General features: G+C 31.8%; 1 protein-coding gene across 3 annotated transcripts; it reads right to left on the bottom strand.

Annotated features, from left to right (window-relative positions):
* Nucleotides 1-286: 286 nt before the first annotated feature.
* LOC138327655 (arfaptin-2-like) lies at nt 287-15,598 on the bottom strand. Of its 3 annotated transcripts, none has more exons than XM_069273935.1 (6): nt 15,443-15,598; nt 12,823-12,991; nt 9,944-10,357; nt 8,974-9,067; nt 7,832-8,006; nt 287-7,284 (listed from the first exon to the last, which is right to left on the bottom strand). In XM_069273935.1, the coding sequence occupies exons 2-6, from the start codon at nt 12,971-12,973 to the stop codon at nt 7,132-7,134; spliced, it is 987 nt and encodes a 328-aa protein (XP_069130036.1). In that variant the 5' UTR covers nt 12,974-12,991; nt 15,443-15,598; the 3' UTR covers nt 287-7,131. The 3 variants fall into 3 exon arrangements, with proteins under 3 accessions (XP_069130036.1, XP_069130034.1, XP_069130035.1); XM_069273933.1 differs by having other exon boundaries at nt 12,736-12,991; XM_069273934.1 differs by having other exon boundaries at nt 12,736-12,991; nt 15,388-15,598.
* Nucleotides 15,599-15,683: the final 85 nt, after the last annotated feature.

A 15,683-nucleotide genomic window follows, 5' to 3' on the forward strand; every position in this document is an offset into this window, starting at 1 on the left:
AATGTATTTGATGTTGCTTAGTCTGTTTCATCCAAAGATTACAATAGCTGAAATAATTTATTTATGACAAATCAATAAGACTTCGTAAAAATATTAATTGTGCAGTGATCATGAACAGATATTATTTAACGAGGCATGGTATTATGTCGCGACCAATACCAGTAGCTAACATGACGTCTGCTGGTTATCAGAAAGTGTTTCTGACAAAACCATATTGGTTGACAATGACATTAACCATACATTATCTTGAAAACATCAAATTGAATAAACAACTTGTACAAAATCATTGACTTTCATGTTTTTAATTCATTTGGTGTATTTCACAGACCTTAAATAACATGGATGGTTTATACATATGGAAAGTGTGATATTATAGTTTCACAAGCATCTATAAATACATGTACAGCACGGTGAAGTGATTCCAGTGAACCAGCAGAACCAGATAATTAGTACAACTTAATTGACCTAGTCAAGAAAATTCATAAAGTAAATCAGAAATGAGTTTTTTTTATCCGAATTGAATTAACCTCTAAGGCGCATACTTATACAAGATACATGACCTGCAAGTCTGCTATTTGTAATGGTGTCTATGAATTATGTAATAGATAGAACCCCTGCACCATTATATAGACAATGACATGGATACAACAGCTTCAATGCTAGCAGAATGATGACTTTATTGCACAATCTTCTCGAGAATCATCTAAAACTTAATTTTTAATGATGGATTAAAGAAGTCTTTTGAAATGAGTTAAAGATGATAATTTCCCCTCTAATTCTTACAATTACACATACATGTAGCTGCATAAATTATGATGATCATAAAATAATGCAATAATAATAGAGTCTTTTGCATTTAAATGAAATAACCAATGAACATGAATAATATGTTAAGCTTTGATCTGACCTTTGTCTGTAGTCTAACAGCTAATAAAGCTTCTTTGACGGCATGGTTAATGAAAATGTTAAAAAACAGGGTACATATTACTGTCTGTTCTACTGTATTTAGTAAATATTTTGAAGCAAAATATTTCAAATGTCTTGATATTTCTTTTGCAATGTTGCTATGCAATCTTGTTGAAAATATAAGCTATTTCCATAAACTATTATGGACTTTGTATCTAAGCATTCAAAAAATCCTAAGTCTTAACTATGCTATATATTATTCAACCCACACCAAGACAAACCACTAGAATACCAAAGCTACAAAATACCACTTGGTCACATTGCTTGATTTATATTATTTACAGAATCTATTGGGTTTTTTTTTAAATCCTATTAGATACCAGTATACTTAAAATATAATTTACAACACTATGGGCCATACAATATGTTACATTTACCATTATGGTAGGATATTGTAGTTTTGTCCACATATTGAACACTTCGACTAAAATTGACAAATAGATATGATGTTATGAAGATTTATTAGAACTTGTAAGGTTCTTCAGTAAATTTAATTATTGCTGATGCTACTCTAAAGTGTTAATCTTTAGAACTTTCTCTTCACATCCAAACATCCCACATAAGAGAAACCAAGGACAATGGATAGAATAAACAAAGAAGATGTTCCCTATGTAGTACCAACTGCTTAAGTAAACTCATTCGATAGACACCAAAGATACAAATGTATATGAAATAGGAAGGCGCCACATAAGAAATGTATGAATATAATGTACATGTAGATACACATGCATTAAGATAATATACTTCCTTTAAAAAAGGAAAATGTAAAGATACAAATGTATTTACAGTTAATCAACAGCTTCTGTGGTCCCATGGATATGACATGCTAGTATATGCTATACAACCCTGCAATGGTTGTTTTTCAGTTAAGGTCTTGTCCATTAAAATATATATCAACTCCAGGACTCCAAAATAAAACAGGTCTTTTAAGGGTTGGATTTCTTTGAATTTCAAGTACTTAATGTAAGTTATTGATAAATACTAAGTGTAGTAAGACAAACCAGGACAATGATCAATATTTTACTGGAAAAGTCTCTGCCCGACTTGATAAATGGATTATGATACATGTTTCAGGCCCCAATTATTTCTCAGAACAAAAGTAAAAGTTTTTCTCCTTATGTAATTTTAATGTGTGAAAAAATTTGATTTAAATAAGTAAAGTTTATTTAGAGTAATAGGAACCCTGAATAGAATTTTGTAGTAGGTATCTTGGATACACATTTGATAATTTGTACACATCACTCAGGTATTGTAGGTTAGAAATAAACACAATTAATAAACTAACAATTGACACAAACTATTCTCACACTTAAGTTGCCATTAAATAAGTAAACTAATAATAAATAAAACAAATACGATTGACTTAAAAATGACAAGAAATGTATTTAGATTATCTTAATAGTCACAGTATATCAAGTTCAAAAGTTGTTACAGACTTTAAAACTACTGAACGCTCTTTTGAAATTTCCATTTTCTTTTTACTTTAACTTAAGAATTCAGGAAACATCTTAAAACATGTAAGTGTATATGTAAAGAGAGGAAAGTAGTTTGACATGGCAAATTGAAAGACAATGCACACACACACGATAGTGTCAGTATTTTATAGTATAATTAATATAGACAATGAGTATAGCCATCACCATAAAAGTATTTATAACACAACCCAGCTATCATCTAGCTTCACATGGTCAATAACAAACCAATATACTAGAGAATAAATAGAGAATCAATTGGACGAAATAAATATTTTATTTGATATTGCACAGAATTGAATTTAAGTTTTACTACTGTCTATTCTAAAGTGTGATATTAGCTAGCTCTCTTAAATCAAGTTAACGTTGTGTCACAATATGTCAGAGTTAAGAGCATCTTTGAGTAAGTTTCTGATATTTTATTTAGAACACTAGACCATAAATAACAAATTCATGTTTATATCACTAATAAATGTTGCAGTCCTTAAACTATTTTTTTTTTCCAATTCATTAATTTTGGCTAGTAATTTCAAAGAACCACAGATGTCCTTTGTAGCATCTTAACGTTACCATACAAGTATGGTAATATATGCTATAACAGAAAAGTATTTATATCGAGCAGTACATTTGGTACCCACTGCCAGGGTATGTACATAAAAGTGACAACTCCAATAACTAAACATTCACAATACATACAGTTATATACAATGTTTTTTTGACAAAAACAAAATAGAAAACACAATGACACATTAAAATCAACAAAACAGATACATGGTAAAAGATTATAAACCATTGACAAATGCTGAACATAAGAAATTAAAATCAATTTCAAGTGTATGAATGATGACAAAAAATCACAATAACTGTTAATTTCCTTTTTTCTATCTCTCTTTCTCTCATTTATCTCTCTTTCTCTCATTTTCACTCTCTTTTCAACTGAAGACATCTTATAAATTTCAACAAAAGCAAGGATTTACATTTAGTAGATGCCATATATATACAAACAGGATTTCAAAGTGACAAATATGTACATAAAATGCACTTATAATTGGCCATAGTGACCTGACAATAAATGTACAGCTTAACAAGGTGTTAAAAAATATTCACATAAAAACACAATTGTATGAATTAACACATACAAGTATCACAAACAAGAGACTCACAACCAGTTTGTGAATGAATACTTGCAGATTCTATTCACATTTGGATGCAGTCATTTATCGTACATCTTATTAAGATTATTTTCCTCAGACCTTTTCAATAGACATGGAAGTTGCCTCGATTTTTCTTGTAGAAATTGCTTTGCAAAATGTTACTGTTTATAGGATTGGTAATAAACGATCTTTAAATTATTCATATCTAAACAAACAAACAGCCTTATAAGGCTTATATTTGAAAATGTGAAACAAACTAAAACGGTCTTAACTTTCATTGAAAATTGAGACCTTCAAGAAATTGATGAAGAGAGAATTCTAAATGCAGAACGAATGGACGCAATTAAATGTTCATTATGCAAAAGTCCTGAGGTGCAAAGCCATGAATTCAATATTGAGATCTGCAAAACTGGACGAAAACCAGTTGTTATGCCACAGGCAAACATCTACAACAGATATGAGTTGAACCTACATCTTTGTTAGGCCATTTAATATATATATCAATACAAACTGGTAGAAAATGAACAAAATAGCCCTTTTAAATAATCTCTTCTGTTTTGCACAACTCATTAAAAGCAAATAATATATGAATGCCTCTATTAAAACTATAGGAAAATACTAATTGATGCAGCGAGGCAAATTAGATATGGCTGCAAGAACCTGTAAAACTTGGTCCCTATGTTGTTTGATTCAACATCAGTTTTATCAAAATACAAGAGGCCCATGGGCCTCAACGGTCACCTGAGTTAGAATATATAATGAAACAAATAATGAAACAAATTAAAGACATATAAACACTATATGCTGGGCCTTGAAGTTGGTCAGTGATTTATAAATTTGACCTTTTTAGACTATGAAGAGTATTTGCTTCCATCAAACCTGTGAACTTAGAGGTATTTTTTGAAATTTCAATCAATTTGACCCTGTTAAATTTGGTCCTGCCCCTCTGGTCCCCCAGGGGATCATCGAGGACGGATATGGATGCTAAAATGCTATATCTTAGGCTAATAATTCTAATCAAGTTTAACTAATTTCCTACGAAAATTGGGCAAATAATGTTCAAAAATATGTTTTTCCTATATAAACTTAAGTAAACTTGACCCCTCCCCAGGGGGTAACGTGAGACCCCAAGGTCATATAATTCACAGTTTTTATAAAACACCTGAAGACCTTTCCATCTATAATTATTTGATTCTACTATATCCAGAATTTTAGAAGATTTTTGAAGTTTTAGCCTATTTGACCCTTTTTTAGCCCCGCCCCTCTGCCCCCAGGGGGTCGGCCAGGACCAATGTGGATATGATATTAAAATGCTATCTCAGGCTAATAATTCTAACCAAGTTTGACTCATTTCCTATGAAAATTGAGCAAAAAATGCTCATTGATGTGTTTTTCCTATATAAACCATAGTAAACTTGACCCCCTCCCCAAGGGGAAACAGGAGATCCCAGGGTCATATAATTTACCATTTTTATAAACAAACTTTAAGACCTTTTCATCTATAAAGTGTATTTGATTATACCATTTCCAGATTTGTAAAAGAATATTTTTGAAGTTTTAGCCTATTTGACCTTTTTTGGCCCCGCCCCTCTGCCCCCAGGGGGTCGGCCTAGACCAATATGGATATGATATTAAAATGTTATCTCAGGCTAATAATTCTAACCAAGTTTGACTCATTTCCAATGAAAATTGAGCAAAAAATGCTCATAAATGTGTTTTCCCTATATAAACTATAGTAAACTTGACCCCCTCCCCAGGGGGAAATGTGAGACCCCAGGGTCATATAATTCACAATTTTTGTAAAGGACCTTGAGAATTTTCTATTTATGAAAAGTATTTGTTTCTACCATTTCCAGAATTTCAGAAGAAGAGTTTTGAAGTTTTAGCCTATTTGACCCATTTTTAGCCCCGCCCCTCTGCCCCCAGGGAATCGGCCTGGATCAATATGGATATGATGTTAAAATGCTATCTCAGGCTAATAATTCTAACCAAGTTTGACTCGTTTCCAATGAAAATTGAGCAAAAAATGCTCATAAATGTGTTTTCCCTATATAAACTATAGTAAACTTGACCTCCTCCCCAGGGGAAAACGTGAGACCCCAGGGTCATATAATTCACAATTTTTGTAAAGGACCTTAAGACCTTTCTATTTATGAAAAGTATTTGATTCTACCATTTCAAGAATTTCAGAAGAAGATTTTTGAAGTTTTAGCCTATTTGACCCCTTTTGACCCTGCCCCTAAGGCCCCTGGGGGTCAGTCATAGAAAATTTGTTAATAGGATTAAATGACATCTCATACTGATAATTCTGACAACATTTGACTCATTTCCTATTACAAATGACCAAATAATGCGCAAAAGTGTGTTTTCTCAATATAAAGTATAGTAAACTTAACCCCTTCCCCAGGGGGAAACTAGAGACCCCAGGGTCATATAATTCACAATTTTTGTAAAGGACCTTAAGACCTTTCTATCTATGAAGAGTATTTGATTCTACCACATCTGTGAGTGGAGAAGAAGATTTTTGAAATTTTACTCAATTTTACCCCTTTTGGCCCCTCCCACAGCCCCCTGGGGGGTGGGGACCATATAATTCACAATTTTGATTGGCCTTATGCCTTAGAAGGTTTGTGCAAAATTTCATTGAAATTGCTTGAGCAGTTTTGGAGAAGAAGTCGAAAATGTAAATTGTTTACGGACATACGACGCACGACGACGGACAAAAGGCGATTAGAATAGGTCACTTGAGACTTCGTCTCAGGTGACCTAAAAATGTATCAAGTGATCTAAAACTTGGTTAGCTCTATATTAACATCAAACCTTACGATACGACTTTGATAGAGTTTGGAAAATCAGCTTTTATCTATCGATTACACATGTATCTGTATCTGTATACATTTTACCAATGTAAATAAATTTTTAGTACAAAATAAAACAGAGTTTGGAAAATCAAATTTTATCTATCGATTACATATGTATCTGTATACATTTCACCAATGTAAATAAATTTTCAGAATCGACAGTATGTACATGTACATTGTACGTCTTTGTAAATCAATCTGACTGATACATATTCAAGACAGATTTGTTTCTTTTATTTTCTTATTTCTGACATCAAACATCAATCATGTGTATTCTGTTTTGTTTCACCTTATTACTTGCTAAGCCAATACTTAAAACCTCCCCCTATTTAGCCCCTTCAAGGCTTCAACCAGTTTAATCACGAAACAAACTGGTTCATTATTATTTGATCTGTTTGAAAATAAATTTGTAAATTATTTACTGATATATTCTTGAAGCAAGGTAGAACTGTTTTCATAATTATATTGTTAATGCTTTTTAAATTGTTTGTATTTTGCACTACAAATACAACCAGCTATTCAGTGTATTTCAAAATTATTAATAGTGATTATTTGCTTTTTTAACATAAAACATGACATCTATACTGATAAGAAACTCAATAAATTAACCTACTGAAACAATGATTACGATGTGTGATTATTATGGAGGTGTATACGGGCATACTGATGACGATTTTTTCACTGCTCTAACCATGATGGCTTTTCTGTGTTAGCTCCTTTAAGTTTGATGTTAAACTGCTTCAAGGTGGCTTCAAGGGCGGCATCGTTTCCAGTAAAATAGGCAGACACAGCATTGTGGAACAGTAGAAGTTGTTTGTGCATCACCTTTACCTAAAATGTCAAGGTTAATACAAATTTATAACAAGTAACTGTTATTTTGAGATAGATTCACAATGCTTTAATTTCTAAATTCTATATTTTCTTTGTATATCTTCTTTCAACCCAAAAGCCCCAAAGTAATGAACGAAAAGAAAGGTATAATTGATTTTGGAATATTGAATTTATCATCCTCTTAAAAGACAAAAGTTTTAATAGAAAATTAAAATGTTAAATATGTGATGTAAAACCAAATGGAGTAATGCTGACGTCTTGGTTATAGTTATTTCCCTTGCATAATGCCAATGCAAGGAGCCAACTCGATTTACACTCTTCTAAGAAGCATTTTCAGAATATCTTCCAGCTTATAGATGAAAGAGCTTCAGAAGCAAAAGAGCTACAAATGAAGTGATGGGAAGTTATATTCTAGAAGTAGAAGAGAACTAATCGAAGAAAGCTCAGGAAAGCAATAAAGATAATATTTTTTTTATTTTCAGAATATGGAAAGTAATTTCTTTTGTAATTGAGATGGAAATGTTACCATGGCTACACACTAACATACCCTATTCTCATCCAGGAATTTCAGTTTGATAGTAACATCAGCTCTCAGTTGTTCAAATTTCACTTTATAGTCATCAAACTTGCGCTTGGCCTCATCCATCTTGGCAACAGTGCCACCATCTCGTGGGCCTAACTGTAGTACTTCAAGGTCATTCCTGTAGGCATCATACTCTAACCTGGTGAGGACAAAAAGTTCAGGAAAAATCAACAAAAATAGAATTCAAATACACCAGTAACAGAACAGATCCGTTAATAAACTGAATAGTTTGGGCAATCTTTATTGCTTACTGATGTTTACAACATGTAATTTCAAAGTACAACAACGTAAATTTGCATATGTACATGTATATAGTTGAACTATTAGAGTTCAAGTTGGTAAACAAACATGCGACTCCTGCTATAATAGTTTGATTTACCCAGACAAAATTGCAGCTTTTCTTTATTCAACTTTTTGAACTACTGGTATTACTATACAACAAGGTTTAGCTTTGTATAGTCTTAGTCTTGTATTTTTTCCATCACCTTCATTATACATTATATATATATTACCAGTTAATGGTAAAAATGCAATTCATGATTGCAATTGTTGCAGATATATCCTATTCATCAATTCTTATACACAGTATTAAAAATTAACAACTAACATTTTCTTCTGTTTTTATAAAGACTAGTGTTGGGAATCAGTTGCAATTTTATGATTGATCGTCAGTTTTATGTAACCAATCAATGATCGATTAAAATCAATTATATTTTTCTATGGTCCCACTGAAGACTGTGTAACTTTTTCCAGAAAAAATCGTACAAACTCTAAGTTACCATGTTCTCTGGTTGCTTTTTAGATGCTTAATATTTAAAATGATATAAGCGAAAACACACACAAGCAATTGATTGCAACAATTTGTCTATGACATGATGTCAGACAATTCCGACGAAACTCGATTACAGATATCTTCCTCAATTAATTGGTCAAACAACCTAAACCAATGATACTCCACGTGCACAAACTCAATTAAACTGAACACCATTAATAAGGCCATGTATCTAAGAAGTATTTTACCTTATTAGTTCAGATTAAAATAACATTATTTCCTACTGGTATTCTTTTTGCAGAGAGAGAAGGTAGAATACTGTTATAAATCTTACCTTGCATGTTCATATTGGCGGACAGTCATCAGTGAATCTTCCATTGTTTTATTACATAATGTGTTGACACTCGATGTGAAGAAATTCATAGCACCTATATTACAAGAGCATAATAGCAAATTAATATGTATAGATACAAATATATCCTAATTAATGAACACATAGTTGCTTTTAAAATTGATGTTTACATATAAAATATTATTATACAATAAATCATATATTAATATATCTAACCGGTCATATAATATACATCATAAATATTGCAAATTATATTACACTTTTTACACATTTAAACAACTAAAAAGTATCATATTTTCATTTCCGCGGACCATGCAGAGGCAAACATGACTAACATAATTAAATAACTCCTTGCCCAATTTCATGTTATTACTCTAGTATTCCTAAAAGACTCATTTATATTTCATAGTTACCACAGTACTGAAAGAGACAGTGTATTATCTGATTTTATAATAAACCAAGGAATTAATTGGATGATCTGGCCCAGATTTCTCATAACAAACTTATAAATTGACTTAAGTTAAAATTGTTCACATACATGTATGTTACATAAGGAGAAAAACTTTAAAAGTTTTTACTTAAGTCTGCATTTTGATTTTGAGAATCTGGGCCTGCTCAATGTAACCTTACAATGGGACTAATTTGCGTACCACATGATACCAGATAACATTTTTATGGGACTAGACTACTAGTATCTCCAGTGGTGATGGAAGGTTACTCTTGTAATCTTCTCGCTGATATGACGTTAGCACAGGATTATCATTTTTTGACATCGTTCCATCACCAATAGAAACAATAATTCCACACGAACAAGTATCACATAGTACGTGAATTATTCCAATTAATATTGAAAACCTTCTAATTATTATAAAGGATATGTCATTCATATCTAAATTAAAGTATAGATGTGGTAATATACTGAATCACCACATGTATACGTCTAGATACCAACCTAGCAATGTCTCTCCATTCTTAACCAGTGCACGTTGCGTCTCACAGTTGTAAGAGAATTCCTCTTGTAGTTCTGGACTTCTCTGTCCCTGCTCTCCAAAAGCCTCCCCCAGGGCTCGCTGGGTCTGCACTACTTGGTAGAAGTGATTGGTAAGGGCACGGGCCAGACGTAAAATATTAGCATATTTGCGTTGCATGTCTCTCAGAACTTCAATTTGTGTCTCAAGCTCCAAATCTACAGTCTTTGAACCCTTTCCTAATCTTTCTGACAAATACTGCTTTGTGCACTTGAAAGTGTTCACACTCCAGTGTCGTATAGATTCAAGTTTAGATTGTGCTGCAGACACAGTCTTAGGAATGAAGTCCCCATTACTTTGGGCTGGTGTTTGACTAGATAAAGGAACATTGCTTGTAGCTGTAAAAGAAAATAAATAATCAGTTCAATGACAATCATACCTTTACTAAAGAGATCACATGTGAATAATATGCAGTAGTTTAAAGTATACTTGAGTATGTATACTCAACCTTGTATCACCTAAACAGATACCATTATATTAAAGACTTACACCTTTGACTTTTCATTTGTCAAATTAAAAACTTCTTTTCAATTTATAAAGAGGAATATCTATATTAATTTATTAAAAAATTAATCATGAATTCCTTCTCCAAAAATTAGATATCAAATCTGAATTTTTACTAATTCAAAATGATGTTTTCTAAATTTAAACTAAATGTTAAAGTTAAAGAATTAAATCGCAACAACACACATTTTGGTATGAACATGTTGAAAGTATATTAAATGAGCTAAATATATTGCTAATGAGGCAGTCTAATTCTACTTTTACAATAGATTAATAGTACCAATAGGCTGTACACATAAATAGCATACAGGTGCACGTGGCCATTAGCTTCAGCACTATTACTGACAGTAAATGACTACATGTATGTAAACCAATATTACAATACAGCTTGAGCTCTATAAATATATGAAGATACACAAAAAGTCCTAAAACTTGTACCTTCATATTGAAGATTGTATGCATATGGAAGATTAGCATAATTTTATAGCCTATGCCTGACTAGCAAAAGTCTAAAATTCTTTATGCAGTAAATTCAATATTGTTCAGTTAGTATAACACAACAGTTAGTGACATACCAGACAGTATATAACGTGTTGACTAATTATCATTTCTTAGTCATTTGTTGTGTGCAACAAGTTTTGATAAAAGGATTATGGAGTATTAAAGGGATCACTACACCAGTGCCAGCATGTACTATCTCTAAATCACTTTGTCTCTGAACAATAACATATACCTGTATGGTTTGACAATATTAGTACAGTGAACCATATGCTACTAACATGCAGGTCACAGATGATACACAACTATAAATGTAACAGTATGGCATTAAAAACCATTAGGAGGGATCAGGGTTTTACATTCCTCAACATTTATCTAAGTTAATCAGACAAAAAATAAATAATTAATTAATCAATATTATTTTTGTTTTATTTTTCACAGAATGTTGTAATGTCAGAAAATGAAAACATATATCAAATTAATAAATTGGAGAAAGTATACTGTATATTTAAAGATATACAATATAATTAATATGTACCTTCATCAGCTACATGTATTACTTTTCCTATTAAACACAAGTACACAGTACCTGTGCACGTGGTACTTGAATTGCACTTCCAAATGTAAGTGGTGATCATTTTTTACAATTAAAATCTCACTCTCCTGTCCTAATATATCTGCCCTATAGAACTATACAATAGGAATAAACTTAAAAATATGCAAGCCAAACACCAGATCATTGAATATAGTGGTTTTGTCACTGATTTAACTGATGACAAACCTTTCAGAAATTAGCAAAAGATACAACAACTAAACTAACTACAGTGCATATAATGACATGTGTGATATACAGTACATGGTGATACAGAAAGTTTGGGGAAAAGATCATTTTGCAGAGTGGGCACTGGGTAGCATTTGCAGAGTGGGCACTGGGTAGCATATTGCACAGGAACTGAGTATATAAAAAGACAGCGCTCAAAGTCAAAGGAAAGGTTTTTAAAAAATTTCAAAAGAAAACATGGTGCAAAACTGCTTCTTCCTCTTATATCTGTGTAAACATAAACTATAACATGGAGAAGCTTTTAAAATTACATGAAAAACTCCTAATCTAAGCAAAAAATACAATTTTCACACAAATAAATGAAAATAATTGTAACAAAAAAACAAAGCACTCAGCAAACTATTACTACAAACTGTAAATTAGCAAAGAGACACAAATCAAACAAGTTATATAATTAATTAAAAGTAAATTAGGAAAACAACAAACTTACAAGTTAAACAAAATATCTGCCTGGATCTGTTTATATAGCTTGACTATTTAACTTTTGAATTAACAACAACCAAGCAGTTATCAAAATTTTAGAAAGAATGAAAGTTAATATCATGTCCAAAATTAGTGGTTGTATCAGGGTTTCAGTTTACGCTGTCTGCATATTCTTTTTAAACACCGAAAATGAGAAGGACTCTTTTTTATCATTTGAAATTACATTTTTATTTAAATCTTTTCTCTTTGCTGAAAAAGGGTGTTTTTTTTTTAATTTCTATTAATCATTTAGATATTCAAATTTGAACATCAGGCTTTTGATTTCTAATTTAAATGATTTTATAAACTTTGTGTTCCATAACGGCATTGATTGTCAATTATATATTGACAGCAAATATGTATTAATTTATGGTTATGATTAAGAGAGTGTAAAATGTAAGAAGAACACACCAGGAGGCATAGTAAATGACCGAGTTAGTCGTGGTTCAGTGGCTCCAAAGCTAGCAGCAGACATAGAGCTTCCACTGTAAGACCTACTGATAATTTTTTTGGGCGAGCCACTCTGAACAGTGTTGCTCATATCGTTGAGATTAGGACCATCCTCCAGAATTTCTTTAAGATCCATCTCGAATGTATCATCCTGTATGGTGTCCCCACCTCCATTTGCAACTGCATTCTGGTCAGCCATTTTTCACGTTGAATTGAACTGAAAAAGATAAATCTTTATGTAAATTTTCAAGTGCATGCATTTGGATGAAGTAATCAAAATTATTATCAATTTTAATTGCAGGGTTAAAGATACTGGACTGCTGGTCATGACGAATGGTAATTTTGATCTATTAAAAACAGGAGTAGATGAATTAGTATATTTTTCTTCAGTAACAAACAGTGTTCTCCCTTAATTATAAGGATTTTTCCTGCTGGTCCTAAGAACCGACTGGCCCTAAAAGTTACTGGTCCTGACTGAAAGTTACTGCTCCTCACAATTCATCCTTACCGTTTAAATGATTACTAGAAAAGTATTTTAAAATATGTCTACATATCCAGTTAAGTATCATGCGCTTTTAAAAAAATTGACTGAAAACCAGAATATTACAAAAAAGTATTTTGTACAGTTTGATCTTCCACCTTTCTACAATTCTACTGCCATTTTTTTATAATCTCTATATATATCTGACCAAAAGTTGCTGGTCAAAGGACCAGCTACATGGTAAAAATTTTCAGCCCGTCTATGAAGTTGTCGGTCACGGGCAGACGGACAGGTGTTAATTTTGAACGCTGGTAATAAAATTTACTTTACACTATTACCAGCATTAAAAAATTTGAGGTTCTTTTTTTACTAATTCAATATAAAACTATTTAAAATATTTAATTGCATCCTGAAAAAAATCCTTGACCCTATACCCTATATAGAATGTTATGAGGTACTGATTGTGCATACAACAAAAGCAAAATAAATGATTTTATATATTCTTATGTTAATACTCAATTTCCGGAATACAACGTTCAGTCAATCATATAACTTTCATCACCATGTGATTTTATTTAAGGCACATTTGAAACAAAATGGCGGCATGTGTAATGGTACTCCAACAATGTTAGAGGTACAGCACAACGAGACACTTTTGATCATTACGTCGTGTCCAACTCGGTATTGCACATCAGAAGTTTCTCAATATCGAGATCTAATATTATTGGATTAGTGTAATGGCTGTATACTGGCGGGAAATTGCATAATATGATGGAACACATAACATTAATTATAAAAACATATTGCATTCAATATAATTTAAATATGCATAAAAAATTAATTCAGACACTTTACAAGGAAATGACATGTAATCATATATAAGTTATGGCATCAAATGGAGCTGCCACCTAACAGTCAGAAATCAAATATTTCAGAACTTATAATTACCAGAGTACTTCCTTCCAAAAAATTAAGAACAAATAAGAAACACAAAACATAACAGTTTATGTAACTTCTGTTATTGTGTAAATATTACCGTTAATGAGCTTTACTCGCACATTCGTATTCTTTGCTTCTAAATGTCATCGCAACGACAGAAAAATGTGCACTAAATCTTTCGTGGTCACATGACCGTATCAACATTTTCTATCTCCTTCAAAGAAGAGTTTCTTGTATGCCAGAATCGGTGTATGAGACTTATATATACACATTAAACATCAATTATTATCCAAATAATAAATATCATTATACTCTGTCTGCGATGGAGCATCTTTCAATGTTTAATTTACATTCAACATTAATTAAAACTTTGCATACATGTAATCCAATAATATAAGTCGTTGATATTGAGAAACTTCTAATGGGACATATATACCTCTACTAACATTGTTGGAGTATGTAAATACATACATGAAGAACCTGAGTAACACAATCCATGTTACATTATTTTTGGTAAATCATATTCCATTAAACTTATTTATGGTCAATCATATTCCACTTCACATTGTTTACGGTAACTTACATTCCGTGGGTTTAATTTTTTGTTGTGTCAAAAATATCAATATAAGTTCATATGGGATATTTTCATGTCCTTGATAATGTTATAACATTTTTATTGACAGAAAATTAAATAAAACATATAATGCTAGTAGTACTGTACATAAAAATATTTACTTGAATCAGCAATATGGCTTGTAGAGATAGGCTAAGACCAAGGTGGCATGATGGCATCTCAGTTACTAATCGAAATGCTGATGATGCAAAAACGACCGGATTGTTTATTTTTAGAAAACTGTTCTACAATTTAAAGTAAATCGGCCATGCCAGCTGTAAATAATTAACGTTAGGCGATAAATTAATTACCAAAACAGTCATTACTGGTTGTTATGACATTTAGGCCTTATGTTAAAACGACATGGATTTAAGTCAAGATGAACAGTGAGCTATAACATTCTTGAACGGGGTTATAAAAAATACCAATGGCCACGACAGCAGAAATAAATATTAGGACAAGCACATGACGTCGGCATGTTTGTGCAGTCGTACGCGTGTCAACACTGCATCCTATTTTCTGATTATAAGCAAATGTGAACTTGTTGGTAAAGCTCAGAAACATTGTAAACATGTCGTACTCGTATCAGCGCTTCAGTTCGTTGACAATCATAAAACGGTAACCAGATAACAGACCTTTCGTACGAAATTCCTCCGGGACATTTACTTTCTGCTACTTGTCTGTCTGTGTGTCCTGACAAGTTGTCGATTCTGACGTCATCAAGAATTATTACGGATATTCTAAAATACAAAATGAATAATGATTCCGGAATTCGATACAATGAATTTCAATTTTTTCATTCATTTCGATTAGGTTTAAACTGCGAAATAGTATTAATATTTTCTTTTGAAACATAAATAGATAACCTTAAACGAC

The sequence above is a fragment of the Argopecten irradians genome, chromosome 7 (genome assembly GCF_041381155.1).
Source record: "Argopecten irradians isolate NY chromosome 7, Ai_NY, whole genome shotgun sequence".
Classification (NCBI taxonomy): domain Eukaryota; kingdom Metazoa; phylum Mollusca; class Bivalvia; order Pectinida; family Pectinidae; genus Argopecten; species Argopecten irradians.

Coding starts and splice junctions, on each gene's coding strand:
- LOC138327655 (XM_069273933.1), bottom strand. CDS start 12,973: ATGGCTGACCAGAATGCAGTTGCAAATGGAGGTGGGGACACCATACAG. Junction 10,358..12,735: donor GTCATTTACTATGCCTCCTG/GTGTGTTCTTCT, acceptor TTTCTTTTACAG/CTACAAGCAATGTTCCTTTA. Junction 9,068..9,943: donor GAATGGAGAGACATTGCTAG/GTTGGTATCTAG, acceptor CTTGTAATATAG/GTGCTATGAATTTCTTCACA.